Genomic DNA, 26,836 nt, shown 5'->3' with positions numbered 1-26,836 from the left:
TAGTATAAAACAACAACAAATCATCAATAAACATAATTTTCGCTTTCTTAATACAATTTAAATAATACTACCCATTTAAATTCTCTAAAATGACTATATAATTTAAAAAATCACAATTGTAACTCCAATTAATCTTAAAAAGTAATAGACCAAAATAAGATCGCAATAATAATAGTACAAAACCATATGATAACAAATTGAAAATTTCCATATATTAAATATTTTATATATACATTATATATAACTTGCCCAACTAAAATTGTTAAAAAAATAATTGAAAAAAAGAAAATTACCCTATATACATCAAAGCAAGTAATTCAGGGTTAACCGCTTGCAAAATAAGTTCATCTACTTGACCTTCAATAGACAAAGGGGTAACTTCAGCTGTCATATATCCATCTAATTTCCGTTTAATTGAATCTAATACTTTTTTTGCTTCAACATTTTCCGTATTTATATTACTATCAGAAGAAATATTCCTCTAAAAAATATTTAATCAAATACGAGAATAAATATTAAATACTTTTTTTTTATCCCATTCCAGAAGTGGATCATGAATAAAAGTTTCCAAAACACTTGTCAATGATTCTTGATTTGATCTTAATATTCTCATTGTAACTTCACATGATTTTCTAAAAACTCCTATAAAAATTATTATAATAACATTTAATATAGACTTTATTTTTACCATTATAACCTATTACACCTAAAGCATCTACCATATTGTGAGTTAATCTAAAGGGAACCCTCTCAGGTTTTTCAAATGTAAGTCCCTAAAAAGAATTAAACAAAAACAAGTTATTTAAGGAAATAAAACCTTCTCAAAAAGGCAATTAAAATCTACATGAAAAGAATCACCATTATTTTCATCAAACAATATGTTTTCTCCATGACGATCTCCAAGTCTAATAATATTAAATTATAATAACTAAAACACAAAATATACCCTAAAACATAACCAACCATAGACATAACAGCTAAAGTTCTTGCATAATTCAAACGACTTGTTCTCCAAGTTATTGGTGAAGGGAATGTTTCTAAAAACCATTCATGAAATACTGAAGGAAATCTAACTCGAACATTAAAGTAAAGATAAAATGTTAAGTTCTTACTTAGATAATAATTTTTCAGTAAATATTACACCAGGATTTGAACTTGAAGAAGCCATATCTAATATTGAACGAACTTCCGAGTACTATTATCATTAAAAAATAATAATTTTAGAAATATGCAAACATTAATAAGTATATTTTTTTGTTTATATGCCTTCAATACAATATCTCTTAAAGGCCTCATATGACTAACCCACTCAATAAGCCCACATTCTTCATTGAAAGGTATAACACTATAAGTTCTAATACCTTAAATAAATTAGTCTATTTTTTTCTAAAATAATCATCCTACGCAATTGTCTTTTTCTAGATTCATTATCTATTCTCAAAAACCTATTAATCATAGTATTAAATTCCATTAACCGTGCATCTTTACGCAAATCATCTTTTGGTTTACAGAGAAATGAATAATATCGACCATCACTACCAATAACAGTGATTTTACGCGGCTTTTGTAGAGAATTCATTATATCAACTTCATCCAAAAAACCTAATAAAAATCAGGTATTATAACAAAATTAAAAAAAATACCATGCAAACATGGTTGATCATCAGGAAACGGTATATGATGCTTAACAGCAGCAGGAGAAGATGGCAAAGTGATTACTAAAAGTGATTGAATAGGAACAACGATATCTATTGGCACAACAGAAAATGAAAATCTAAAATCTTTTGAAAGACTTTGTATAGTTCTTTTGCTTGTGATTTCTGTATTACATAGCCGAATAAGTTGACTCACTAATAATTGTGTCTGATTTACCAATTTTTTCATATTCACAGAGGAATTCTTAACATCAGTCTACAAAATCTAAAAAATTACACAAGAATAGAGGCTAGTTACCATCAATTTCTGAAGAATAATATTTCCACGTTCAGAACGTATTTTTGAACGAGATTTAGATACAGAAAAAATATACCATAGAGACTGTTTAGGATACGTTGAAATAACAGAAACAATTATCATTTCTAATATAGAAAAAACAGATGGATTAGAATGTGTTATTCTAGAAATCAATTGAGAAAAGCATGTCAAAAACTTAATATATTAGTCTTAATTAAAAATGTGAATACATACCAAATATGCCGGCAATCGTTTTGCATACTTTTTAACACAATCATTTATTAATTTCAATCGAGTATGTCTTGCTTCAAGAAGATTCTGCTGAAATTCCCTATGACATTAAAAAATAAAAAAATTAAAATAAAGCCATTACTTAGTCCCAAAATCAAAAAATATTTTATCAACATTATTTCCAAAATCTAACCAAAGTGTAAGAAACCTTGGCATTGTTTGATAAATATATTTGCTTCCATAATGGAGGGCTCGTCCATAATTAACACAAATAAGTCGAGTCCATTCTCCTTCCAAACTAGATTATGTTAACAAAATTAAACATTATAGTCAATGAATTAACAAATTTGCACTTTGCATATTTGGAGGACGTTTTGCTTCCTCATCATATAATCTATTATAATAACGTCCAAGATAATAATGGCCTTTTTCCCATCTAATGTATATAAGACTATACAGAAATAACAAAAAATATCACTAGCCTATTATGCTTTTTAACTACTTCTTGGTATTTTTGTATTAATATACGCGCATTACTTTGTCCTCCTGTATCTTTCCATTTAGCAAGAAGTAGAGAAGCCTAATTAATAATATAAGAGATCAGTATATTTTTCAAACAAAAGTAACCTTTCCAGTAATATATGCTTTAGATTTCATGGAAGAGTACTTGTCAAAGTATTTATCGGATTCTTTCATATCAGAAACACAATTTTCAGGAAAATCGAAAATTCCTGCAGCAAAAGCATTCTCTAAACTTTCAACAGCTTTCCTATGCTCTCCTTGTTTCCACCACCATCTTGCATGCTCTACACTTGCCAAAGGAAATCCTTTACTTTCAGCTATTAATATCGAATTATAAGACTGTTGTGAATAATCAGATTTTCTCGCAAGCTTCGCTATTTTAAGCCATATTTTAGCAACCTCATCACTAACATCAATCCCTTTAGATGAACTATAATATTTAGATATCATAGACACTAGTCAAAACATACCTTAATATATCCAAAATTATCCGTCTCAAAGATAAAACGGAACATTTATACTCAAATGAAGCGGCCATAATTTGTAATCTTTGATCAATTCCATCCATAAAAAGGCTTATATCATTACTATCGCCTTTAAAAAAATTATAAAGATATTCCAATTCAAACAACATATGTAGTTTAAATAATATATCATAACATTGCCATGTAGAATCAATATTACTTGATCCTAAAGACATTGCCAACTGTGTACGCAATTCCACTATACAATTATGATAATCCAAATACTTTTTACTTTTTAACAACAACAGTGCTTTTCCAAGACCAATATCAAATAATTTAGTATCGGCAATGCTCAAATATTTCTCCAAAATATCCCATTTTTCAAACTGCCAAGCAACCTCAGCACCGACATTTATTAACTTATTAGTAAAATTCAAATCACAAGAAATAAGACCATCAATTTCCGTTAATAATGTTTCTATAAATACAATTAAACTTAAATGAATATATTTTTTTTTAAAATACCATAATGACCTTGTCTTTTTAGACAGTTCAATAAACCATTTAATAACTCAAACTTTGGATTTTTCCGATCTAAAGATAACTCATAACATGTTTGAGCAGCTGCCCAGCGACCTGCACTTTCGTGAATTAAAATTTGCTGATCTAAATCAAAAGTATGAAATTTAGACGAAATTCCTTCAATTGTGTCTGGATCATCCAAATTTATATACATTTGTTGCAATTTTTTATACAAAGGTCTGAGACCTTTATTATCTAAACCATTATTTCGTTCCTGACGAATATACTGTTCCCAATGAAATACGGCTCGTGCATATGATCCACAATTATATGACGCACGACCTATAAGGTCCGATGGTATAACCAAAAGCAAGGATTCCACTTTCTTAATAAGTGGGTCATTATCAACATCATCATCAACAATCATATATCTATTTGCCTTCCTAACCACAGCAGCCTTACAGTTGCTATTAAAACTCCTTTTCCGACGAAGCCATATATTAAAATAATCTATTATCGAAAACACTGTCTTTATAACATTCATTATATAATAAAATAAAATTTTGAATAATATACCTGACATGCCAATTGAGCTTTTTCAACCTGAACATGATCTGTCTTTTCAGATTCTCCATCTTTTAACACATCTAACAGCTCATTTGCCACCATGTTTTTTAAACATTCTGTTCCTGTTAATATAACATTCAAGAGGGCAAATGGTAATAAAAAATTAGTTATATTTAAATCCTGATTTTTAATTATGTAAGAACAAATAGAGAAAATCTTTTTAGCATTATCTCCTTCAACACTTTTAAATATTTCTAAAGAAAAGTTCTGCAACCAAATTTTATAAGTTTTTGCAGAAGAATATATCGGGTAAGCCAAGACAGTATTTAACTGAGTCTGATTGACAAAATATTTAGAATTTAACAAAGGTATAAGAGTTTGCTTCGAACCGATAGAAAAATATGACCATCTTTTAAATGTTTCAAATGAAGATTGATCAGTATTTGTAATATTAGAAGCAGTAAACCCACAAAATTTCAACAATTCTTGCATCACATATGCCAAAAATCCTTGAGCCCGAGTATCAGTTGCAAATCGAAATGCACCAACAAGTTGTTCCTGAATAAATGATGAAACGAATACAATATTCTCATCCATATTTTCAAAATTATAAAGAACAACTAGTTCTTTTTTCTTTTTCTTTGCATCTACTCTTAAAGGATCTACAGCACCAACAGCACCGAGACATTCTGCAGAAAGTATAACAATATCTTTATTTATTTCTCTGTATTTTTGACAAACATCTAACAAAGCTCTAATAATATATTCGATAACCTGCTCGGTTCTTTCTTTCACTATCAACGAATGAAGGCTCAATTGGTTTTCATATAAGCATTTACGAAGCTCCAATAATCCTTGATAACAAACAATTTCACTATCATCTACACATCTTTGAGTAATATTTTTCAAATAATCACTAAATGATAGAGATTTTCTAAATTCTGATAATTTCATTTCAATATCATCTAACTCCTTTATTGCTTTTAGGCTTGGTATACTTGTGATGGATTCTTCAATAACATTTTTACGATTATTAATTAAAGACCAAAAAAGATCACGAATCAATTGCTTTTCTGCAGTTAAGCACTCATTCCAATAACTTAAAAACAATGAAAACGTTTGTCCCAATAAACCAGAGAGATCAAAATCGTTCAAATTATTTACAAGTGTTGACCATGAGCATAAAGAAGCTTTCCTTAAAAAAGGATCTAACAAAGCTGATTGAAGACAAGCAGAAAGCTAAGACTATTAGTTACAACTAAAGATATAATAAAGACAACTTGTGGAATTGCACTGGTGATAAAACTGCCAGCTAATTTTACAAGTTCTTCAATGCCAACTAAATAACGCAATTTTTCACGAACAGAATTCTTTCCTTTTACATCATTTATAAGATCAGTAAATTGTGCTACTATTCCCAATGTATATCGAGAAAAAAATTGTGCAAGAACATCTTTAGAATCAAAAGTATTTGAATAAACATGATCAAGGGGAATTTTACAGACAATAGCAGAAACGATTTCAAGAGCTCTTAAAACCTAAAAAATTATGGAAAAATCACTATAAGTTGAATATATACCCTGGCACGTTTCTTATAAAATTCATCTGAAAACATTTGTAACAATTGAACAGCAATTAATATAGGCTCTGAGCGAACAAGACCTGATAAATCTACCTTTTTAAAATCGGAAGAAGCCAAAGAAAGCAAAAGCATAGTTGCGCTTTCAACACATGCAACATCCTGTGTCAAAAGTGTCGCTAAAATATAAGGCATATTATCTAGACAAAGAGTTGAAACATCTTTCTGCAAAGAAGAAGCAATTTGCTCAATAATATCTTTTCTTTTCGATATAATAAGGTAAGGGAGAGTATATGATTCAGTACGAGAAAGAAAATCTGATAACGATATTCCCAAGATAGTAGAAAATATTTGTACAATTTGAGGTCGACTTTGCATCTGTTTTACAATTGCAATACCAACAGTATTCCAATATGGAGAAAAGAGCTGCAAAGGTGTTAAGCTATGAGCATCGGAAATAGAATGAATCTATCATATTTTAATTTCATCATCATGAAAGTAAAAATTCACCTCTTGAAAAATAAGTGCTTGAATAAATAAATTACCTTGACCTAGATATTCTATAAGCAATATTAAAATTAAATTAAGTTCTTCATCTTCTGAAATCCTATATATAGTTAAAATAAATATTATATTTTAAAACACGTACTTGGCAAGTTCTGCCCAAAATAATATAACAGATTCCATGTATATTTTTTCATTATTTACAGTCATTCCTTTCAAAACATCGAAAATATATCGTCTATTTTCTAAAGTTATTTCATTATTAGGATCATCAGATTTTTTTTTATTATAATAACAACATAATGTATATCTTCAATAATATTAGAAAATTAAAACATAATAATATTTAACTACCCAGATTCTATTCTGAGTCTACGTAAAGAACTCTGAAGTGATTGTATACACCAATTTCCAAGAACTGAAGTTGATAATCGTATTTCTGAGTCAATAGTCGAGTGTCTAATAATTCTACCCAAAGTTTTCATAGCAATAATTCTAAGAACACCACAATTCGCAAACCATTCTAAATTCAAGCAAGATTCTATCAATTCAGAGAAAATAACAATTTCAGAAGAATCCAAAATTTTAGCAGATGATTTTGGACAATCACATATATTACAAAGAAGAGAAAAATCTTCATTACAGTCCAATCTGAACACAGTTAAACATCCAGAAGCTCCACAACTTAATAAACCAATACATTCAAAAATAACTCTATATTGTACTATATTCAAATTTGTGTCAAAGAGAAAACGTTGAATTTTTTCAAAAATATTATCAATCTTTCCAAAAAATTGAGGAAAAGCCTTAGACATGTACCGAGATATATAAAAAATCGGATCTAATGAAGGATATAACTGCTCTATTATTAAATTATCATTATTAGCTTCAATGTAGCCACTCCATATAGGTTTAATATAGTCAATAATCGAATTATATCTTTCCTTTAAATATCCACTTCTAAATCTAATTTCTAAATCCTTTAAACATTGAAACAGAAATTTCGCCAAGCAATTTACTCTATCAAATATTTCGGTGAATAAATATTCCATGTTAGATAACATGAGAATGCTATAGAGATAACAAATCTAATAGTTTATATTTAAAACAAATAATTGATATTCTTACCTTAAAATCAGATATTGTTGCCATAAATCTGATAGGACTTTTCTGAAAACGCTCTAAAGCTGGTATTAATCGTGTAACAATCATAGATAAATATTCAGGAAACCGCTTTGATATCCTTGAAATTCCAATAAGTCCAGCACCAAGGGCTTCTTGCAATGTTATATTCAAAGTATTATTGATTTCACTTGAATACAAGCTTTCAAATCCAGATAAAACAAGAGTGACCGTTACTCTAAAACATACATGCAAATCATCAACTAAAGGATTTTCATATCCATGAAACAATAATATTCCTAATATTTTCAAAAATAAAACCTGAACCCAAATCAAATATTTCATAGGCAAAGTTTTCGATAAAAAACATTCCGAAAACTCCCATAAAGTATCCATATGGCATCCAATCCAAATAGATGACCATATTCCCGGAATCATCCCTACCACCCTTTGATCTTGTATCCAATAAACCATCATTTCAAATACATGTGCTACTATATCTAACCTATCAAAAACGGATAACTGATTAAATCCAGGAACATCATCAAATTTCATCACAATTTCTGAATCATATGTCTCATTCGAACCTATTTTCATATCACAAACCAACACTTTATCTATCATTAGTCTTAACATTAATTTCAACCATAATCTCTACCATTCACAAAATTTTTAACTGTATCTAAAGCCTCTCTAGCAAAAAAACCACTAGTACATGTAATCAAAAGATATATTTCATAAATATTCCGACGTAATAAATCCATTTTATCATATCGTAATAACAACATCATTCTCCATATTAACCATTTTATCAATCTATCCTTAGAACTCTCAACAACCACTTCTAAAACTTTAGGAATCCTTGAAATAGTCTTTTCAATCAACCGTAAACTTTGTAATACACAAACCCTTACTGATTCATCTTCTATGCATACTTCTTCAAAATCACTAATAAAAAAACTTCTGCGAATACGCATTTCATTCATTCTTCCAATTAGACCCATACGAACAATAATTTCGATCAATTCAGCATTCATCATTATTTCTTTCTCTGTCACCTCATGTGACGAGCTTTCCTCATTAGAAAGTGCTAATGCTTGCTCCAAAACCCGTTCAAAGCCATCCTCATTCAAATAAGAAACTTCTTTATTTAAATGTATCCGAAACCCATCTGATTCACTTGTCATTCTCACTCATTATTCAAATCAATGGGTATTTTCTAAATTTCGAGATCCAGATATCTAACAAAATTTCACAAAAATATATAGAGAAAATATATAAAATAAAAAACAAATAAATCCAGGAAAAAAAAGATTAAAAGCCAATATAAGCAGAATCAATTTGCTTTTTATTATAATTAGAAGAAAAAATTGTAAGGATTCACGTGATCCAAGAATACAACCTCTAAAAAATCTAAGAGAAAAAGATGGGAACTTGTAGAGAAGTTATTGATGCAATAGAGGAGAAAAATGAAGAAGATTTATATGAACTTGGAATATTTAAAGCAATTGAAGGGATAAATAAATGGGAAATTCGTGAAATAGAGGGAGCTGGAAGTCATTTTTTAAAATACGCAGAGAAGAAATTAAATAAAGAATTATTAAATAAAAATTTTGTAGAAAAGAAAGAAGAGAAGATAAAGTTTATTAATGAAGAGGAAGAAGAGGAAGAAGATTTAGAATTACTTCGAAGTGATCCAAAAGAATGGAAAGTATTTATTGATTTTTGATTAGAAGAAAGATATTGATATTTTATTTAGCAACAAGATCATTATGCAATACTTGGGTTATCTAAAAGTCGTTATAAAGCAACATTAGAGGAAATAAAACAAGCATGTATGTCAGATTTTTTTAAAATGATAAGTATATGAATGATATGATGAATTTTAGATCGACAAAAAGTCTTGAAGCATCATCCAGATAAAAAAGCGGCTCAAGGTAATCTGAATGATGATTCTTTCTTTAAGTGTATTCAGAAAGGTATTTTAAAAAGGATAAATGATATATATTTATAAAAAACTTCAGCAATGGAAATCTTATCAGATCCTATAAAAAGACGACAATATGATTCAGTTGATGAAAAGGCAAACATTTGCCTACCTTCGAAGAAAGATACGACATGTTTTTATAAACAATGGAATGAAGTATTTGAAAGCGAAGCAAGATTTTCAAATCAACATCCAGTTCCTAGTCTTGGAAATGAGTATTCGACAAAGGAAGAAGTGGAAAAATTTTACAACTTTTGGTATAATTTTGATTCATGGAGATCTTTTGAATACTTGGATAAAGATATTCCTGATGATTCATATAAGTAGAAAAATTTTAACTCATTCATTTCTGATTGATAATAGCCGTAATAATAAACGATATCAAGAGCGTAAAAACAAAGCAGACAGAACAAAACGAAAAACAGAAGATACCGCACGCCTTCGAGCATTAATAGATACATGTTTAAGCCTGGATCCTCGCATTAAGAAATTCAAACAAGAAGAAAAAGCAGCGAAAGCGGCAAAAAAGCAAGAATCTAGAACGAATGCCCAAGAAACACATGAAAAATTAATAAAAGAGGAGGAAGAAAGAAAGAAAAAAGAAATGGAGGAACAATTACGAAAAGAGGAAAAAAAAGCCAAAGAAATACAAAAAAAAGCTATAAAAAAAAACAAAAAGATCATTAAACAATCTTTAAAAACAGCAAATTATTTCTATACGGGAGAAAATGTTCCGTTAGATGTAATTGACAACGTATTAGCTGATGCTGAATTAATTTTACAAAAAATCCCTTTGGAACAAATGACATTTACAAAGGCATTAGAAGAAACGACTCAGGCAGAAAACATTCATGCCATATTTAAAGCATGTATCAAAAAACTTATAGAAGAAAAAGTGATTGAGGTATCCGATCTCAAAGTACTATCTATTTAAATATATCATTAAACGTTTTTATAAAAAGAATCATAAAATCCATATTAAAAACAAAAAAATATGGACCAGCCATATATGCCAAAATACCCATATGGGAATCATATATTGCTAGCGTCCAGCACAAAAATCAACTGAATATTTTCGTCTTTTTTGCCTGCTTTCATTATGAGCAATTGTGCTATAAAGGTATAGTGAACCATCATTATCGCAATCACGCAAAAATAAACTATGCATCGCCATTTCGTCATAAAGCTCTTTACAACTCCTAAGTTCCGAACCTAAATTTGCAGTAGTTCCGACTTGTTCGCCATCAAGATTAAAAAGAACACCATCAACAATACGATAAGAAGATAACACGAAGGGGGGTGGATATTCAGAATCATTAAACAAATCCTGATTTGAAGTCACATGTTGAGTATCGGAAGGATCATTTGATTCAGACGGTACCCTATCATCCATCCAAATATCACCATTTGCATCTAGAAAAGCATCGGATGCAAGCAATTCCCCTCGCAATGCACGTCGGACGAGACCAGCAGGCCATGTTGCAGAAGACGACAAAACAACAGGCGATGAAGAAAGAGAAACTAATGATGAAGGCGACGAAAAAAACCTTACAGGCGATGACCTTCTAATCACTGATCGTGCTTCGCGCATCAGTGCTAGTCGCTCTGCCATTCCATCTACCCTTGCACGCATCTCACGCAGCCGCAATTCACGACGCCGTAAAAGATTCAGCGATGATGATAATGACGTATATGATCCAGCTGCCGCTTCTGTCTCAATAGGCGCCTCTATAGATAATCCATGCTCAACAGTTTCTGGTTCAATTACTTCTGACGGCATTTCCGTTTCATTTACCTCTCCTGAAGAATATCGTGAAAACAATGATACTAAACCCAAAGGATCCTGAAAGCTTGAAGAGGATAAAGGTCTATCTAAAGGTCTCCATCCAGTAGGACTACTTCTACGTCTATTTGATGCTACTATACTACTTGCTCCTGTTTCTATTGTCGATGTTAACATCCGTGATGATTCATTCAATCTTCCGGGCATTTTCAACGCAAAAAAAAAAGAAAATAAGAAATTAAGGCTGATCTTTCATTTTAAATAATAAAAAAGTCTTTATCTTGATATTTATCACCACTTTTAAACCTTCCAAACAATCTTAACTTGTCTGCTGTCGTGTCTCAACAGCCACTTTCACTATAGCAACTAATTACCATAGCAACCGTTTACTTCGAGATCTCAGGATAAGCCCTTATTAACGTTATCAAATGCTCAAAAACAATTGTCTGGAAACTTAAAAAAATATGGATAACAATGTATTTGATGAAAATTTGAAAGGAAAAGATCCAGAGCAGAGGCGTTTGATGGAAGAAATATGCATTTTAGTTAATGAGAATGATGAAATTATTGGATTTGAAACAAAAAAAAAATGTAAATAATTATTTTTTTTGGAAGAAAATTAATTATAAAGGCCATTTATTAAAAAATATCAAAAGAGGAATGCTTCATAGAGCGTTTTCAGTGTTTTTATTCAATGAAAATGGACTTTTACTGCTTCAAAAACGGGCAAATGAAAAAATTACATTTCCAGGATTATGGACAAATACATGTTGTTCACATCCACTTTATATTCATTTGGAGTATGGAAGGACATCAGAGGAATCTATTGAGGGAGTTAAACGTGCAGCACAACGAAAACTTTTTCACGAATTAGGAATTACAGCAAACCAAGTTCCATTGGAAAAATTTTCATATTTAACAAAAATTCAATATTCAGCGCAAAGTGATGAAGTCTGGGGAGAAAATGAAAGTATTATATTGAATACTAAAAAAATATCCCTGATTTTTTTTGAATATAGTTGATTATATTTTATTTATTCAAGCAAATGTTGACCTGAAACTTAATGCAAACGAAGTAGAAACAGCACGATATGTTAGACAAATTGATCTTCGTGAAATGTTAACTTCTAAAGGTAGCATTTTATTTATTAAAACCATTATTTTACATTTTTTAGATTTTAAATTTACACCATGGTTTCAACTAATTTGTCGTTCATTCATGTTTTTTTGGTGGGATAATCTTAACAATCTTAGTGCTATAAAAAATCAACATGCTATTATTCGAATGTGATTGATTCATCCAAGTATAAAAAAATTAATCATTCATTTTTTGCCTAATATTTCAATAGTATTTTACTATTATCAAAAACAAGTAATATTCAAATTATTTGCATATTAAAACTATTATTTAAATCATTCATTTACCTTTTTTTAGTATAAAAAATAATAAATATTAAAATAAAGAAATATTCTTAAAAAAATTATAAATTAAAAAAAACATTATGACCCAAAGTATACAATATATTTAAAAAAAATCTCTATATTTCAAAGTTACGAGAAAATATATTTTTCTTCAAGGACACCCTTAAAGTTCAACTTGCGTAAAAAATAGAAAAAAATTAAACTTTAAAATAAAATTATTTTTAAAATTATTTATTAAGCAAAAATACAATATTTCATTAAGGTTTATAAATGAATAGGCATATTGTTTTTTTTTCGAACTAATATATATTAGATGTCAATAGAATTAGCAGTATCTTATGCAACATTAATTTTAGCTGATGATGGAGTTGAAATAACATCGGACAAACTACAAACACTTGTAAAGTCAGCAGGAATTCAGGTTGAAAATATTTGGACATCTTTATTCGCAAAAGCACTTGAAGGAAAGAACATCAAAGTTTGTCTTTAATATTTTTAAAAAAAAATCTAATTAAATTAGGAACTTCTTCTTAATATTAACTTCGGGGAGCCAGCCTTGGCAACTGAAGGTGTATCTTCTCTTCAGACAAATGAAACAGTAATTGAAGAAGCTCCCAAAGAAGAAGAAAAAGAAGAATCAGATGAAGATGTATTTTTTTTAATAATTAAAACATTGCTAATATTTAAGCAGATGGGTTTTGGTCTTTTTGATTAATTTGAAGAACCTTCGCTTTTTCTTCTTCTCCGATATGAAATAAACTGTGCAAATATCTAATATAATTATATAAAACATTCTGTACTATAAAAATAACCTTACCAAAAAATCCATAAATAAAGTACCAAAGCTTGATAATAGCCACGGAAGATTAATTAAAATATATTTTCGTGAGATGTCTATCAGCAAAATACTAACTATATACGTTAAATTTCCCAATACTGTAAAAGCAAAAAATAAAGGAGATAGCCCTATATATCTCAGAATTTAAGAATATTAGAAATATATACCATACCATCTGTAGATTTGCTTTTATAATTTTTTATAATTTGTGGTATTCTTGCAAATACTATAAATTCGATTAATTGTATTATTCAAAATATAAAAAAACTTACAATAAAAAAAAGACCCAATATAACCCACCACTAAAAATCCAGAAGAACCATTATATTCTAATTCCGGTTTTTTAATCCCTCCCATCAATACTGTAATAATCCATCCCAATATGCCAAAAATTATCACAACCGCTAACGAAACAAAGAACTGAGAAAGTGTAGCTCCTTTTAATGTTGATAAACGAACCTCGAAATCATATTAGACATTATTTAATATCCATTATTTTATTCACTTTAGATCGAAGACTAGGCTTTCGTTTATAATATAAAATTTGAAGGATTAAAAGCAAATCTGCTAAAAAAAAATAAACTTGAACCGCAATAATTACTGATATTAATTTTCCCCATATTGATCTATCTAATATCAGCATTTTCCCCCTTTGTTTATAACTCTAACCCAATCAGAGAAAAAATATCTCCAATTAACCATAAACATAAAAAATGAAGCGATAATGAATCTCCACTATCAATTTAATTAATCCCTTAACTTACAAATCCTTCTTACATACGATTTTCGTTTATAATTTTCAATTAATTGAGGATATACTGTAATCAACCTATTGAAAAAAAATCTTTGAATTTCTATAAAAATCTATTAAAAACAAACATACCAAAATGCAATAGATATAGCCCTATATACTTATTAATCTTTTTCTTAAAATACATTTTTTTACCCAAAAATCCCCGACAAACTCTCTCTTATACTAATTTTTGTAAATTCTGATAATTTCATCTCTATATATTTCTCTAGTTTCAAATATTATTAAAATCTAGTCTTAATTTTAATATTATCTCGATATTAGGATTTTCTATATTTAAATATTAAAGGGTTAATAAAGAAATGGAGAATCTTAATAATAAAGAAAATAAAGAAAACATAAACTCTAAATGTATAGAACTAGAAAAAACTAAAAAAAATAGTTGTATACAGAGTATAAAAACAAAGTTAAAGGATATTATTTTAGGACCAGCTCCATCATCTACAAAAGTAATTCCAGAGGCTCATGCTAATATAATATCTAAACTTTTATGGAGTTGGTTAGATCATTTAATGGTATTAGGGTTTAAAAGGCCTCTTGAAATAAGTGATTTATGGTTTATTGATGAAAAACGTACATCTAAAAAGTTGGGGGATGAATTACTGAAACATTATGAAAAACATAAACAAAAAAAACAAGGATTATTATTGGCATTAAATGATACATTTCGTAATCATTATTGGTCAGCTACTATTATTAAAGTATTTAAATAAGAAGAAAGGGTAGATGAACTAATAAAGAACAGTTTTTTTGCGATTTATTAGTTATTTTGTCATCTCTTATGGTTAAGGTTTATTATTTTAAGGAGATTTTATATATAAGTTGATATTTTTATTAGTATATTATTATATTTTCTCAGAAAAGAGCATTACATGATCAAAATACGCATATTAATCCAAAACAACATGTAGTATATGGTATTATGCTTTGTCTTGTGTTATATTTATTTCAAACAATATCTTCGTTTTGTCTTCATCATTCATTTTATCGGACTATGACTGTGGGAGCATTATCAAGAACGGCTTTAGTATCATGTATTTATCGCAAAAGTCTTCTTCTTAAAAATAAACAGAGATTATTTTATAATAATGGAAAAGTATATATCATTATTTTATTCTGGAACAGATATTAATAGATAGATCATGAATTTAATCAATACCGATGTTACTAATGTTGACATTTCTCTTGGATATACACATATTATATGGTATTTTTCATTTTTTATAGAAAATTTATAATTATTATTAGGACAGCAACAGTTCAAATTCTTTTAATTTTTTTAATTTTATACATAAATCTTGGCGTCCCTGCACTTTTAGGGCTTTCATTATTACTTATTTCTGCTCCTATATGTAAAAAATAATCAGCTAATCTACTCAATCTAATTGTACTAGTGGCAAAAGTATCAAAAACTTTTATCAATAAAAATCTCAGAATTTCTTCTATCGCAGACATTCGTGCTCGTATAACAAATGAAACGCTTCAATCTATTAAAATAATCAAATTTTATGCATGGGAAAACTTTTTTTTGGATAAAATATTAAATCTAAGAAAAAATGAAGAAAAAGTAATTAAATTACTTATAGCTATTCGGTCACTTGTTGATTCTTTATTTATGGTAACAAAATTGATACATTTCTCTAATTATTTTATCAATTTATAGACTTTACCATTTTTTTGCATTATATTAGCCTTTATTACATACTATTTAATAAAAAAGAATCTGGATCCTGCAATTATTTTCTCATCATTAACTCTTCTTAACCATTTAAGGATTTCTTTTATGCTTTTACCTTTTGGTATTATTTTTTTTAAACTTTCAAATACATTTTTTAACATAATAGCAATGGGTGTTACTAGTAATATGCTTGCTTCATTAAAGAGGATTCAAACAATGCTTTCTAATGAGGACGATTTTGAAAATTCTGATTCAGTAAAAGAATTTAGAAATACTTTAGCATATCAAAAACCCGAAAATTCCCAGGAGGAAGAATGTAATGATGCAATTATTATTAAAAACGGATATTTCACATGGGCATCAGGTTCTCTGGGCCAAGATCTAGAAAAAAAGGAACTAAAATATTCAGAAAACACTTTTTTCAAGAAAAAATCATCATTAAATCAGTCTAATTTAGAAAAAAAAGATAAAAAAAAAACTAAGAATGAAAAATTAAATGAAAAAGAAAAAAAATACATCTCTGATATTGTGTTGCAGGAAAAAGATAAAATTCAAAATAATTCTGAAAAAAGCTTTGAAAAAAATAACATCGAAATAGATCTTAAAAATATTAACTTAAGAATAAAGAAAGGGGAGCTTGTATGCATCGTAGGTCCTATTGGTTCAGGGAAAAGTACACTTCTTCTTTCTATTATTAACGAAGTATACATAATCAACGGAACAATAAAATTAAATGGCACAATTAGTTACTGTTCTCAAATTTCATGGATTCAAAATACAACTATTATTGATAACATCTTATTCGGAAAACCATATGATGAACAAAGATATCAAGAAGTAATCGAAGCATGTTGTTTAGAACTCGATTTTCAGATATTACCTAATGGCGATTTAACAGAAATAGGAGAAAAAGGTGTTACAATTAGTGGTGGCCAGAAACAACGAATTAATATTGCACGTGCTGTTTACTTTGGTGCAGATATTGTATTATTAGATGATCCATTATCATCTGTTGATTCACATGTCAGTAAAGACATTTTTGAAAAATGCATTCTTGGTCTTCTTAAAGATAAAACAGTGATTCTTGTGACACACAAACTCGATATACTTGACAAAGCGGACAAAATAATTTATCTTGAAGATGGAGAAATTCGAGAAATAGGAAAATATTCAGACATGATTTCTAAACAAGAACATTTTTATGAATTTGTTAAAAAATTTCTCAACACACAAGTAGAAAGTGACGAATATTCCAAAAAGGCACCAGAAACAGTCATTTCGGGAGAAAAAGAAAGGAAAATTAAAACATTAATGCAGGATGAAGAACGTGAAATAGGCTCGATAAAATTTAAAGTATATATTGAATATATTAAAGCAGCAGCAGGTCTTTGGATTATTCCAGCAGTTATTCTTTTGCTATCTATTTATCAATTTTTTAATATTGGGTATTATTTTTTATAAAAACTAAAAAAAGTGCCTGAACACATATAGAAATAATCTATGGTTAAGCTTTTGGATAAAAAACCAATTCAAAAGATCTGCTAAATTTTATGTAAGCCTCAAGATGTACAGTATTTATGTCTAACATTTCCTAATAGATGTTAATATATGTGTTATTGGGCATTATTGAAATAATTCTATATTTTATTATTGAAATTTCACTGTTTAATATCGGCAGACGTGCTAGTACAAAGATGCATTATAAAGTAATCAATATTTATCCATTTTTATGTTAATATCAATTAGGCTATTCATCGTGTTCTTCGATTACCTATGTCATTCTTTGATACTACTCCTTTAGGTTATACTTATATTTAAATTAGATTTATTTGACATTTGTAGGACGAATTATTAATAGGTTCACTAAAGACATTAGAATTCTAGTATATATTATTTATTAAAAAGTCTTTATTAACTTTATAAGGATATTGCGCTTTCTGATAGTTATCTGATGTTTCTTGTAACGCTTTCATTCATTATCTCTATTTTCATCCTTATTATTATATTATTACATTATGTTAGATTTCTTACTTTTAATAATTCAATAACTAATATTTAGTAGTTTTTTATTGCACTTATATGTTTAATGTCACTTTTTTTCATTTTAATGTCATTCTATAGAGCATCTTCTCGAGAAATAAAGCGACTGGATTCTTTACAAAAATCAAACCTTTATAGTCAAATTAGTGAAACATTAACAGGCCTTCCTATAATACGCGCATACGAAAAACAATCAAAATTTAAATTAGAAAATGAAAAAAGACTAGATTTATCAAATAGTGCCTATTTATTAGTATTTGCCGCCCAACGATGGCTTGCTTTAAGATTAGATGCAATCGGAAACATGATTACATTATCTATTACTATTTTAAGTATAATATCAAATATTGATCCAACAACTGCAGGTCTTATCCTTTCTTATTCCCTTCAAATTGTTGGTATAATGTCTTGGATGTTAAGGCAGTTTTCTGAATTTGAAATTAATATGAATTCAGTAGAGAGGCTTCATCATTATGGAGAGAATTTAAAGACAGAAGCACCTTTAATAATTCCAGAAAAAAGACCTCCACCTGATTGGCCTCAAAACGGTGAAATTATATTTAATAATGTCTGGCTTAAATATAGAGAAGAGCTTCCATATTCATTAAAAAACTTAAATATTCATATTAGTAAAGGAGAAAAAGTAGGCATAGTTGGTATGTTAAGAAATCATCATATACATAACAATAATATTATTAGGTCGCACTGGAGCAGGAAAAAGTTCTATTATAGTAGCTCTTTATAGACTTGTAGAAATATCTAAAGGCTCAATAACGATTGATGGAATTTCTATTTCAGATATAGGTCTTCATGATTTAAGAAGCAAACTTTCTATTATTCCACAAGAACCAACACTTTTTGAAGGAACAATTCGGTCAAATCTTGACCCATTTCAACAATATTCAGATCAAGAAATTTGGGATAGTTTAAAAAAATCATGGTTCCTAGATTCTATTAAGAAATATCGTAACACAGGCAGTGAAGAATTATCAGAATTCAATTTAGAATGGCCCATAGAAACTGATGGACAAAATTTTAGTCATGGACAACGTCAATTATTAACTATGGCAAGAGCATTATTACGGAAATCCAAAATCGTCGTTTTTGATGAAGCAACTTCGAGTATTGACGCTAAAACAGATATGGAGGTAAAAATTACATATATCTAAATATTTTTATTCATATTTTTATTCAAGATTCAACATACTATTCTAACCCACTTTAAGGATGCAACACTTTTATGTATAGCAAACAGAATTAAGTATATTTATATCTTTTTTTACGCAATATTAATATTTATATATAGCACTGTTATTCATTACGACACAATTATTGTTATAAGCTCAGGTACACTTATTGAATTTGGGTCTCCACGGGAACTTTTTAATAAAAAAGATGGAGTCTTTCGGTCTATGTGTATACACGCAGGAATAACGGATATATGAAATAACTATATTAAAACATTTCTTTATTCAATATTCACCTATATATTATATATAAATTTTATCGACAAAAAATTATACCGACAATTTTCAGCTAGATTCTTAAATAGAAAAATTAATTGAAAATAGCAAAAATATTGCTTAATTATCAATAAGTATTATAAGAAAACATTATCTCTAATATCATTTATTAATATTTTAGAAAAAAACAATGTCAAATATTCCAAATTATGACGATTTTGCGAAATCACAAAATGATATATTTTATAAAGATTTCCCCATTAAGTATGGATTTGTTAAACGTTTAAGAATATATTTAATTAATTTTATAGCGGAACATCGTTGGATGTTAAAACTAAAGGTAGAGTTTTTATTCGAAATACATAATATTTAGTTTTTATTGATCTTTTTAATAGTTCCAAATGGAGTTGTAAGTTTATCTAAACATGTCGATGTGTTCTAGAAAATGGAAATATTTATTATTTATAGGAGTTTTCAGTTAGGGGGCATCAACCATCTACAGTTGGGACTATTATAGGTCAGCTTGAGGGAAAATATTCAGATAAACTCTCTGGTTTTGTTTTTTGTCAAAATTGGACAACGGAGAATGCTTTGACTACGAAAATAACACTAGAAAATCATCTTGCAAAAGGATTGAAAGCAGATATTCATACAACTTTATTTCCATTATCCAATACAAAAACTGCAAAACTTGGATTAGGATATAAACAGCCATCTGTTAATATTCGTACAATGGTTGATTTATTCAAAGGACCCACATTTTCTGGAGATATCGTTGTAGGAAAGGACGGGTTTATTGTCGGAGGAAATGTTGACTATGATATTCTTAATGGGACGATTACCAATTATGCAACATCAATAGGATATTCTCAACCTCAATATTCTGTTGCTGTTCAGGCTACACAGAATCTTTCAGTATTTTCGGCATCCTATTATCATCGCGTAAATGCAGTTACTGAAGTACATTTATCATATAATCATTGTCCATTTTAACATGTTAGGTTGCAGGGAAAATGACATGGGACACAAGAAGACCTACTAGTATGATCTCTCTCGAAGTAGGTGCGAAACATCTTCTTGACAAACATGCTTTTATCAAAGTAGGTGTTTTATTAAGCCAATAACGATAATAATAGATAGGCAAAAATAAACAATGACGGTATAGCAGGGATTTCTTTTACTCAAACGCTTTATTCTGGAATAAGGGTTGGTCTTGGGTTATCTTTAGACACTCAGGTAAACCATACATACTTTTAATAATGTAGCAGAATATTCATCTACTTTTAGCGATTATCAGAAGTAGCTCATAAAATTGGCATGTCCATTGCTATTGAGGGTTAATATTATGATAATAGCTATCTTAATTTTTTTTTTTCTAATATATATCTCAAAATATTATATTTCTCATAAAAATATTTTCATTATATTAAAAAATATGCTAAAAAAACAAAATATAATTATTTTCTCTATCAAAAACTTTGCATCTTTAAAGTAAAATCTAGCACGACGATAATTAAAGCCATAAGCTTTATTATAATATATGTAATAAAAAAATTTAGGATCGAAGAAAAAGTACACAAGATGGAACTAATTCTATCAAAATAAGCCTACATCTATAATATAAGGGATTAACATACGAAGTTCTCTAAGATTCTTATCTAGATCATTTCCAAAATATTCTCTTTTTGGATAAGTTGAAACAAAAATAGCCATATCAGGGCTAATTCCTGATTCCGGAAATATGCTTTCAGCTACAAATCTTAATGTATCTTCTGAAGAAAATACACGAATAATCAAAGAGCACTCTTTTCCTGCTTCAACACGTATCTGTAACCGAGATGTATTATATGAATTAATCATTGATTTTGGAACAGCTGGTGAGAAATTTTGTGATGCAGTATTTTTCATAGCCAAAGTTTGTTCCGCCTAAACTAATAAGAAAAAAAAAAAAACAAATATTATATACCCGTTCTTTACGCTCACGCTTATCTGCTTCAATTAGCTCTTTAATTCGCTTTTTTTCAAGAAGATCTTGTCTTTTTTCTTCTTTTCTTAACTGAATTTCTCTCAAATGTGCTAGTCTTTTCTGTTCTTCGATTAATTGCACATATTCCCGATCTCTTTTACGACGAATTAGCTTTTAATAATATTAATACATAAAATATATCATCTTTCAAATACTTCATTTTCACGAGCCTCCTGTTCTTCCCGAATCTTTTGAAGCATACGTTTTTCATTCAATTTTTCTTTAAGCTCTTTAATCTTACATGCCTTCTCTTCATCCGTCAAAGGAACCGTCTATATAACATATCAACAACATTTATTTATCTATAAATCCTTCAACTTCTTTTATTTGTTCTTCTAAATTAACATGTGACATTTTTAAACCAGATTTTTCTATATCTTCATTCCGGACTATTTCTTCATTATAATCTTCCAAATTTTCACAAAAATCAGGATCTTCAGCACCATTTAAAGACATTTTCTATCTTTCTACTTGTGTTTACACTCGAAAAATACCATAAAAAGACAATCTATTTGAACTTATATTCTTTAAATATTTAGCTTTTATTCAGCCAATTTTTATAGAATCAATTTAAAAATTTCTATGAAGGTATTAGTCAATTAGTTAAACATGTTTATACCAAAAATATTGCAAATTTATGACATCATTACTTACATTATTTTTAAGATCATTTTGACATTTTTTTTGACGGTCGTCTTAGAGTCCGACAGCACAGTAAAAAACATCATCAAAAAGTCAGAAATAAAGATTTATCAAAAAAGACATATAAATAGCCTTTCTTCTCTAAAAAAGATATTTTATAAAGAAATTAGGAAGAAAATTACTAGAAGAAGTTTTTTTCAGCTCTTAAAAATACTTAAATTTGGAGATAATAACTGAAATTTAAGATATTCAAAGTTGTCCTTTAAAATCCTTAAATTAAAGCAAGAAAAAGATATAAAAACAGATATTATTAAAGATAAAAAGTAGTAAAAGATGTCAGTGGAGTGTACAAGTCAGCTGGGATTTCATCGTCCACTTACCATGATGGTAAAGGAATCGCTTTTTATTTGTAATCCACACGAATTTCCAATTATATTTAAGATTAAAACAACAGCGCCTAAACAATATGTACGTTATTTCTTGAGAGAATATGAGATAGAAGAGAATTTTTTGACATATTTAACGGGTTTTTAGTGCGTTCGACCAAATTCGGGTCGTATTGAAGCAGGAAAAGAAATAGAAGTTTTGGGTATATTTTGAATGCTTTATATGTCGAAAAAATAACATACTTACGTGTATAGTTCTTTTTCAGGCGTTAAAAGAAGAACCGCCTCTTGATTATAAATGCAAAGACAAATTTCTTATCCAGTCTATTATTCTTAATGATAAAAATGCTACGGATTCACAAAACATGGTATGTTACTATTAATATTTATTTATATAACGTATTTAATTATTTTTATACAGCTTTCACTATTTGATTCTGTTGCAAAAGAAGATATTTATGAAAAGAAGATTAAATGTGTTTTTCTTAGTCCTGTACAAGATTCTGTTCACAATATTTCAGAAAAGTTTTCAAACGGCTATGATGTATAATTTCCATATGTTTATTATTTATTAACATATTTTTTTTACCTAGAAATTCGGTTCTACACGATCTTCTCAAACTCACGATTATAATACAGATTCAACAACCAAGCCCATACTTGATCCTAATTATTCGTTACAAGAAGATAGCACATTAATTAACAAGGCACTTGAAAATCCGGAATCAAGCAGCAATCTTGCAATTCAACTAGTTGAAGCTAAAACAACAATCAAAAAACTTAAAGATCATTTAAAAGAATCGGAACTTCGTCATCGTGGTTCTGAAGCATTTGAAAAAAAGGAAAAAACCGCCGCAGAAAAAATCGCAATTACAACAACAATGTAAGATTTTTTTTTAATATTTAATTCTAATAAATATATAGTAAAAGTGTTCCAATTCATGTTTGTATAGCACTTTGTTTAGCTGCTTTCTTTTTGGCATATTTTGCCTTTTAATTAGCAACACCTGAAAATTTGTTATTATCCAGATGTTATTTTTAATTATATTTTTATAATTACAATTCATTCTCTATTTAAATCTTATCAATTACATATAATCATAGTAGATCGTATTTACAAACTAACAATGATTTTAGAATGTTTTTTTTATTATTTCATTGAATATATTTCTATATTTTTCAAATGCTTACCATTAATAATCATCACCCCTACTGAGAACTTCTTTTCGTGTTGGTCTTAAAAGAATAGTATGCTAATATTATGTAAACATCTATCGCACACTCACATACTCTTTCTACCTCATATTGAGCCGTTTGGCAACCTTTAATATCACTAAGAAAAATTAACTACTTCCTATAGAGAAATGTATAAGAAAATACACTAAAGGGGGATATGCTTCAACAATTCCAGAGTTTACCAAGTTATTCAGCTAAAAATATATCAGTTTAGCAATAAAACCGTCTAATAATTACAGCAAGTAAATATTTCGTCTCTCCAATTCTATCCAAATATCTTCTACAAAATGGAAGTGTCCCAAAAACTCTCTCAATAGTGGATAAAAGGTGTTTTGCACGAGCCAAACGAAGAGGGACATGACCTACATTTGCTTTTTTTGCATAATGTGAACAATCGCCCTTAAATATTTAATATATATTTCGCTATCTCTAAAAACATACATATGCTTTAACATAACCCTTTCCTGTGCTTCCAAATGTTTCAATGGCAAATACTTCATTTTCTTCCATCTTTGTCTGATCACCTCCTCTAACAATAGGAACCGATTTTCCACCATGTATAATATATGGAGTAATATTATGCCCATTTAAATTTCTAATAGGCTTAACTATAATAGTAAAAAAACACTAAGCAAAATAAACGCAATACTTTGATAAGTATTTCCATCTAATTCGATCTCATAACTCTCCATAACTTCCTGGATTGCTGCACCAATATCACAAAGTCTTACATCAATACCAGCTTCCTTTAGAAAGCTCAAAAAAAATGAAGAACAAGATATACAACATACCCTAACTCCCGTATTTGTAGATTCCTTAACAGCCTCAAGTAATTTATCATATTTATGATCAAAAGTCATTGTAAACGCACTATCAATAATTCTTCCTATAATTTATAAATCAAAAACAATACAAATTCAAATATACAAACCATTAACATGAACACCGAAATCAACTTTCATAACATCATCTTTTTGAAGACCTAAAGAACATTAATTCTTAAGGTTAAATAAATATAACACCCTACATGTATTATCTCCTGCATTTGGTGTATAGTGGGCAGCGCAATTATTCAAACTAAGACCTGTAGGAAATCCAATACCTGCCTTTAACCCATCTTCTTCCACTAACATTCTGGTAGAATTTTCGATCATTTCTGCTATTTCTATCATCGTCATACCAGGATGAATCGTTTTTTGAGCATATTTGCGAACTTGACGATGAACTTCTGCTGCCCTACGAAAATCTTGATATTCCCCACATGATAAAAGTTCTAAATATCGCTTCTCTTCCGATGTCACTCGCCAAAGATTACTTATACTTAATAAATATATAAATATCTTATTTTTCTTAAAATATACTCATTATTATAATCCATTTGCTCTCCTTCAGGATATTTTCCAGAAGAATATAGTTTTGTAAGGCCAATAGAAGGAGGATCTTCCTGTTTTATTGAATTACATTTTATTTTTTTCTTTTTTTTTTTTTTTGTAACTTCTCATTCTATTAATCCCTTTTTTTCCAAAAAAAAAGAAATATACCAAAAACTTTAGAAATATCAGTCACAATTCCATCAATATCTTCCAATAAGGAGCCCTTTTTATCAATTTCTTTAGTATTTTCACTCAATATTTTTAAATCTTGTCAAAATTAACATTTTTTTCCCAAAAAAAAGAGAAATAAAAATAGATATCAAAAAATACACGTACCACCACTTGAATTATCATATAATTTGGAAAAATCCGTCTCAAAATGATCTTTATTAGCCATTTTTACGTCTAATTTTTTAAAAAATCGACATCAATGCTCGAACATCATAAAAATGAAATCACAGATTTTACGTTCTAAAACTGCTCATTCAAAGTGTTTTATACAATTAAGAGTAGCAGGGCAAATTTCTAAGGACAAGTTTCATATATATCCTTTTTTCAAGCGTTTTTTTTCGTCATATTATGACATTTTAGAGGTGCCGAAAGATGCATCTTATATAACAATTAAACATAAATACTATGAATTAAGGTATATGAAGAATTATTTATTCCTTTTCTTGGATCTTATATGTTTTTTAGCAAGAAATTCCATCCAGATTTGCATAAAAATGACAAAGAAACATATAAAAAATTTTTAAAGATAAAAGAAGCATACGAAGTATTAAGTAACAAAATAAAACGAAAGGAACATGACGAAAAGATAGGGATAAGTGAAAAAAATTACTCTGATTTGTCAGAAGCTCTAAGAAAAACAAATTACAATAGTAAATATAAAAAAAGCATGATAATTTTTTTAATCATTATTTTTAGGATTGGATGAGAAAATACAAAAAAATAAAGAAAATTCAGGATATTCTAGCGAAGAAATATATGAAAACAATTCTAAATACTATCAGAAATCACAAGAAAATCTTTATGTCAATACACAATTTGACTATGAAGCACATTACGAACCTTATTATACGTATGAAAGACATAGAATAAAACGTATAAAAAAGAGAAATGAATTTTTTGATCCTCGAGGAAATCCATGTTTTACAAATTTTTTTTGCGTTTCAACAATTATTTTAATTGTTATTTTATTGTCATCATTTTTACGCTTCAACATGAATAAAAAATCAAGAAAACATTATTCATTTACAAAACCTTTACCGTAACATCTTATTTATCTATTTTATTTTGGATTGTTTAAAAACATTTTAAAACTATGAAAAAATAATTTTATTTATTTTTTGACATATATTTAAACTATTAAATATATTTCAAAAAAATCAGGATAATAAATACAGTTTTTTCATGATTTTAACCAAATAAGACGAATTTCTCTAAAAAAAAATTTCAAATTATACATAAAAAATTAAAAAACAAGAAAGATTTTTCAAAATATCACAACAATTGCTTCAAGAAAAACTCAAAAAAAACAAAGGATGTAATAAGAATTATAAATAAATTCTTCAAAAAATAAAAATTTAACTCAAAAAAAAACTCAATTTAGAATCAACAAAAAAATCTCAGAAAAATTACATTCCAGAGAAATCTATACAAGAAAATCAACAAAGGAATCTTCGAA

General features: G+C 28.3%; 12 protein-coding genes across 12 annotated transcripts; 7 read left to right on the top strand and 5 right to left on the bottom strand.

The window, feature by feature from the left end:
• Nucleotides 1-215: 215 nt before the first annotated feature.
• Nucleotides 216-8,651, bottom strand: PNEG_02171 (hypothetical protein; the record flags this gene model as incomplete). Its single annotated transcript, XM_007875962.1, has 26 exons — nt 216-253; nt 294-481; nt 524-642; nt 689-773; nt 818-905; nt 947-1,069; nt 1,113-1,195; nt 1,237-1,361; nt 1,405-1,602; nt 1,644-1,911; nt 1,954-2,148; nt 2,188-2,284; nt 2,327-2,482; nt 2,528-2,620; nt 2,667-2,764; nt 2,812-3,136; nt 3,177-3,648; nt 3,696-4,221; nt 4,269-5,498; nt 5,540-5,797; nt 5,839-6,306; nt 6,349-6,445; nt 6,488-6,652; nt 6,697-7,430; nt 7,471-8,075; nt 8,123-8,651. The coding sequence occupies 26 exons, from the start codon at nt 8,649-8,651 to the stop codon at nt 235-237; spliced, it is 7,344 nt and encodes a 2,447-aa protein (XP_007874153.1). The 3' UTR covers nt 216-234.
• A 239-nt stretch (nt 8,652-8,890) lies between these two features.
• Nucleotides 8,891-10,385, top strand: PNEG_02170 (hypothetical protein; the record flags this gene model as incomplete). The annotated part of the gene is made up of 5 exons (XM_007875961.1): nt 8,891-9,175; nt 9,224-9,299; nt 9,354-9,443; nt 9,489-9,774; nt 9,815-10,385. 5 exons carry the CDS (start codon nt 8,891-8,893, stop codon nt 10,383-10,385), a joined length of 1,308 nt encoding a protein of 435 aa, XP_007874152.1.
• PNEG_02169 (hypothetical protein) lies at nt 10,324-11,441 on the bottom strand (the record flags this gene model as incomplete). The annotated part of the gene is made up of 1 exon (XM_007875960.1): nt 10,324-11,441. One exon carries the CDS (start codon nt 11,439-11,441, stop codon nt 10,494-10,496), a length of 948 nt encoding a protein of 315 aa, XP_007874151.1. The 3' UTR covers nt 10,324-10,493.
• A 240-nt stretch (nt 11,442-11,681) lies between these two features.
• PNEG_02168 (isopentenyl-diphosphate delta-isomerase) lies at nt 11,682-12,605 on the top strand. The gene is made up of 5 exons (XM_007875959.1): nt 11,682-11,825; nt 11,866-12,204; nt 12,254-12,367; nt 12,410-12,538; nt 12,584-12,605. Exons 1-4 carry the CDS (start codon nt 11,699-11,701, stop codon nt 12,523-12,525), a joined length of 696 nt encoding a protein of 231 aa, XP_007874150.1. The 5' UTR covers nt 11,682-11,698; the 3' UTR covers nt 12,526-12,538; nt 12,584-12,605.
• Nucleotides 12,606-12,969: 364 nt separating this feature from the next.
• Nucleotides 12,970-13,371, top strand: PNEG_02167 (hypothetical protein; the record flags this gene model as incomplete). Its single annotated transcript, XM_019757740.1, has 3 exons — nt 12,970-13,134; nt 13,177-13,305; nt 13,348-13,371. The coding sequence occupies 3 exons, from the start codon at nt 12,970-12,972 to the stop codon at nt 13,369-13,371; spliced, it is 318 nt and encodes a 105-aa protein (XP_019613302.1).
• On the bottom strand, nt 13,368-14,499 carry PNEG_02166 (hypothetical protein; the record flags this gene model as incomplete). The annotated part of the gene is made up of 9 exons (XM_007875956.2): nt 13,368-13,427; nt 13,474-13,622; nt 13,667-13,720; nt 13,767-13,953; nt 14,000-14,120; nt 14,164-14,229; nt 14,276-14,323; nt 14,378-14,398; nt 14,441-14,499. 9 exons carry the CDS (start codon nt 14,497-14,499, stop codon nt 13,368-13,370), a joined length of 765 nt encoding a protein of 254 aa, XP_007874147.1.
• Nucleotides 14,500-14,607: 108 nt separating this feature from the next.
• PNEG_02165 (hypothetical protein) lies at nt 14,608-19,468 on the top strand (the record flags this gene model as incomplete). Its single annotated transcript, XM_007875955.1, has 17 exons — nt 14,608-15,006; nt 15,051-15,095; nt 15,144-15,401; nt 15,445-15,512; nt 15,554-15,657; nt 15,700-15,923; nt 15,969-16,104; nt 16,150-17,428; nt 17,475-17,535; nt 17,582-17,689; nt 17,730-17,784; nt 17,826-17,866; nt 17,908-18,000; nt 18,046-18,679; nt 18,723-19,171; nt 19,220-19,284; nt 19,330-19,468. 17 exons carry the CDS (start codon nt 14,608-14,610, stop codon nt 19,466-19,468), a joined length of 4,158 nt encoding a protein of 1,385 aa, XP_007874146.1.
• A 208-nt stretch (nt 19,469-19,676) lies between these two features.
• On the top strand, nt 19,677-20,827 carry PNEG_02164 (hypothetical protein; the record flags this gene model as incomplete). Its single annotated transcript, XM_007875954.1, has 7 exons — nt 19,677-19,750; nt 19,798-19,826; nt 19,882-19,895; nt 19,955-20,446; nt 20,488-20,586; nt 20,627-20,722; nt 20,774-20,827. 7 exons carry the CDS (start codon nt 19,677-19,679, stop codon nt 20,825-20,827), a joined length of 858 nt encoding a protein of 285 aa, XP_007874145.1.
• Nucleotides 20,828-21,041: 214 nt separating this feature from the next.
• On the bottom strand, nt 21,042-22,071 carry PNEG_02163 (hypothetical protein; the record flags this gene model as incomplete). Its single annotated transcript, XM_007875953.1, has 5 exons — nt 21,831-22,071; nt 21,668-21,784; nt 21,453-21,623; nt 21,124-21,412; nt 21,042-21,079 (listed from the first exon to the last, which is right to left on the bottom strand). The coding sequence occupies exons 1-5, from the start codon at nt 21,966-21,968 to the stop codon at nt 21,042-21,044; spliced, it is 753 nt and encodes a 250-aa protein (XP_007874144.1). The 5' UTR covers nt 21,969-22,071.
• A 196-nt stretch (nt 22,072-22,267) lies between these two features.
• Nucleotides 22,268-23,601, top strand: PNEG_02162 (hypothetical protein). The gene is made up of 6 exons (XM_007875952.1): nt 22,268-22,622; nt 22,689-22,743; nt 22,796-22,908; nt 22,962-23,084; nt 23,134-23,423; nt 23,465-23,601. The coding sequence occupies exons 1-6, from the start codon at nt 22,488-22,490 to the stop codon at nt 23,535-23,537; spliced, it is 789 nt and encodes a 262-aa protein (XP_007874143.1). The 5' UTR covers nt 22,268-22,487; the 3' UTR covers nt 23,538-23,601.
• PNEG_02161 (methionine aminopeptidase, type II) lies at nt 23,138-25,568 on the bottom strand. Its single transcript, XM_007875951.1, has 13 exons — nt 25,486-25,568; nt 25,318-25,416; nt 25,138-25,270; nt 24,804-25,090; nt 24,708-24,758; nt 24,568-24,662; nt 24,426-24,522; nt 24,218-24,384; nt 24,014-24,175; nt 23,921-23,970; nt 23,840-23,873; nt 23,732-23,793; nt 23,138-23,661 (listed from the first exon to the last, which is right to left on the bottom strand). Exons 1-12 carry the CDS (start codon nt 25,544-25,546, stop codon nt 23,734-23,736), a joined length of 1,296 nt encoding a protein of 431 aa, XP_007874142.1. The 5' UTR covers nt 25,547-25,568; the 3' UTR covers nt 23,138-23,661; nt 23,732-23,733.
• Nucleotides 25,569-25,598: 30 nt separating this feature from the next.
• Nucleotides 25,599-26,682, top strand: PNEG_02160 (hypothetical protein; the record flags this gene model as incomplete). The annotated part of the gene is made up of 3 exons (XM_007875950.1): nt 25,599-25,795; nt 25,846-26,030; nt 26,077-26,682. 3 exons carry the CDS (start codon nt 25,599-25,601, stop codon nt 26,421-26,423), a joined length of 729 nt encoding a protein of 242 aa, XP_007874141.1. The 3' UTR covers nt 26,424-26,682.
• Nucleotides 26,683-26,836: the final 154 nt, after the last annotated feature.

This window comes from Pneumocystis murina, assembly GCF_000349005.2.
Source record: "Pneumocystis murina B123 chromosome Unknown supercont1.12, whole genome shotgun sequence".
Taxonomy (NCBI): Eukaryota; Fungi; Ascomycota; class Pneumocystomycetes; order Pneumocystales; family Pneumocystaceae; genus Pneumocystis; species Pneumocystis murina.
This window is presented reverse-complemented; position numbering and strand designations above follow the sequence as displayed.

What these genes read in the sequence shown, in the direction of transcription:
- PNEG_02162 (XM_007875952.1), top strand. Translation starts at nt 22,488, where the DNA reads ATGTCAGTGGAGTGTACAAGTCAGCTGGGATTTCATCGTCCACTTACC. An exon ending in CTACGGATTCACAAAACATG is followed by an intron (nt 22,909 to 22,961) that starts GTATGTTACTAT and finishes ATTTTTATACAG; the next exon opens with CTTTCACTATTTGATTCTGT. An exon ending in AGTTTTCAAACGGCTATGAT is followed by an intron (nt 23,085 to 23,133) that starts GTATAATTTCCA and finishes TTTTTTACCTAG; the next exon opens with AAATTCGGTTCTACACGATC.
- PNEG_02168 (XM_007875959.1), top strand. Translation starts at nt 11,699, where the DNA reads ATGGATAACAATGTATTTGATGAAAATTTGAAAGGAAAAGATCCAGAG. An exon ending in ATTTGAAACAAAAAAAAAAT is followed by an intron (nt 11,826 to 11,865) that starts GTAAATAATTAT and finishes TTAATTATAAAG; the next exon opens with GCCATTTATTAAAAAATATC. An exon ending in TGAAATGTTAACTTCTAAAG is followed by an intron (nt 12,368 to 12,409) that starts GTAGCATTTTAT and finishes TACATTTTTTAG; the next exon opens with ATTTTAAATTTACACCATGG.
- PNEG_02161 (XM_007875951.1), bottom strand. Translation starts at nt 25,546, where the DNA reads ATGGCTAATAAAGATCATTTTGAGACGGATTTTTCCAAATTATATGAT. An exon ending in AAATGCAGGAGATAATACAT is followed by an intron (nt 24,759 to 24,803) that starts GTAGGGTGTTAT and finishes AATGTTCTTTAG; the next exon opens with GTCTTCAAAAAGATGATGTT. An exon ending in AGGGTTATGTTAAAGCATAT is followed by an intron (nt 24,176 to 24,217) that starts GTATGTTTTTAG and finishes TAAATATTTAAG; the next exon opens with GGCGATTGTTCACATTATGC.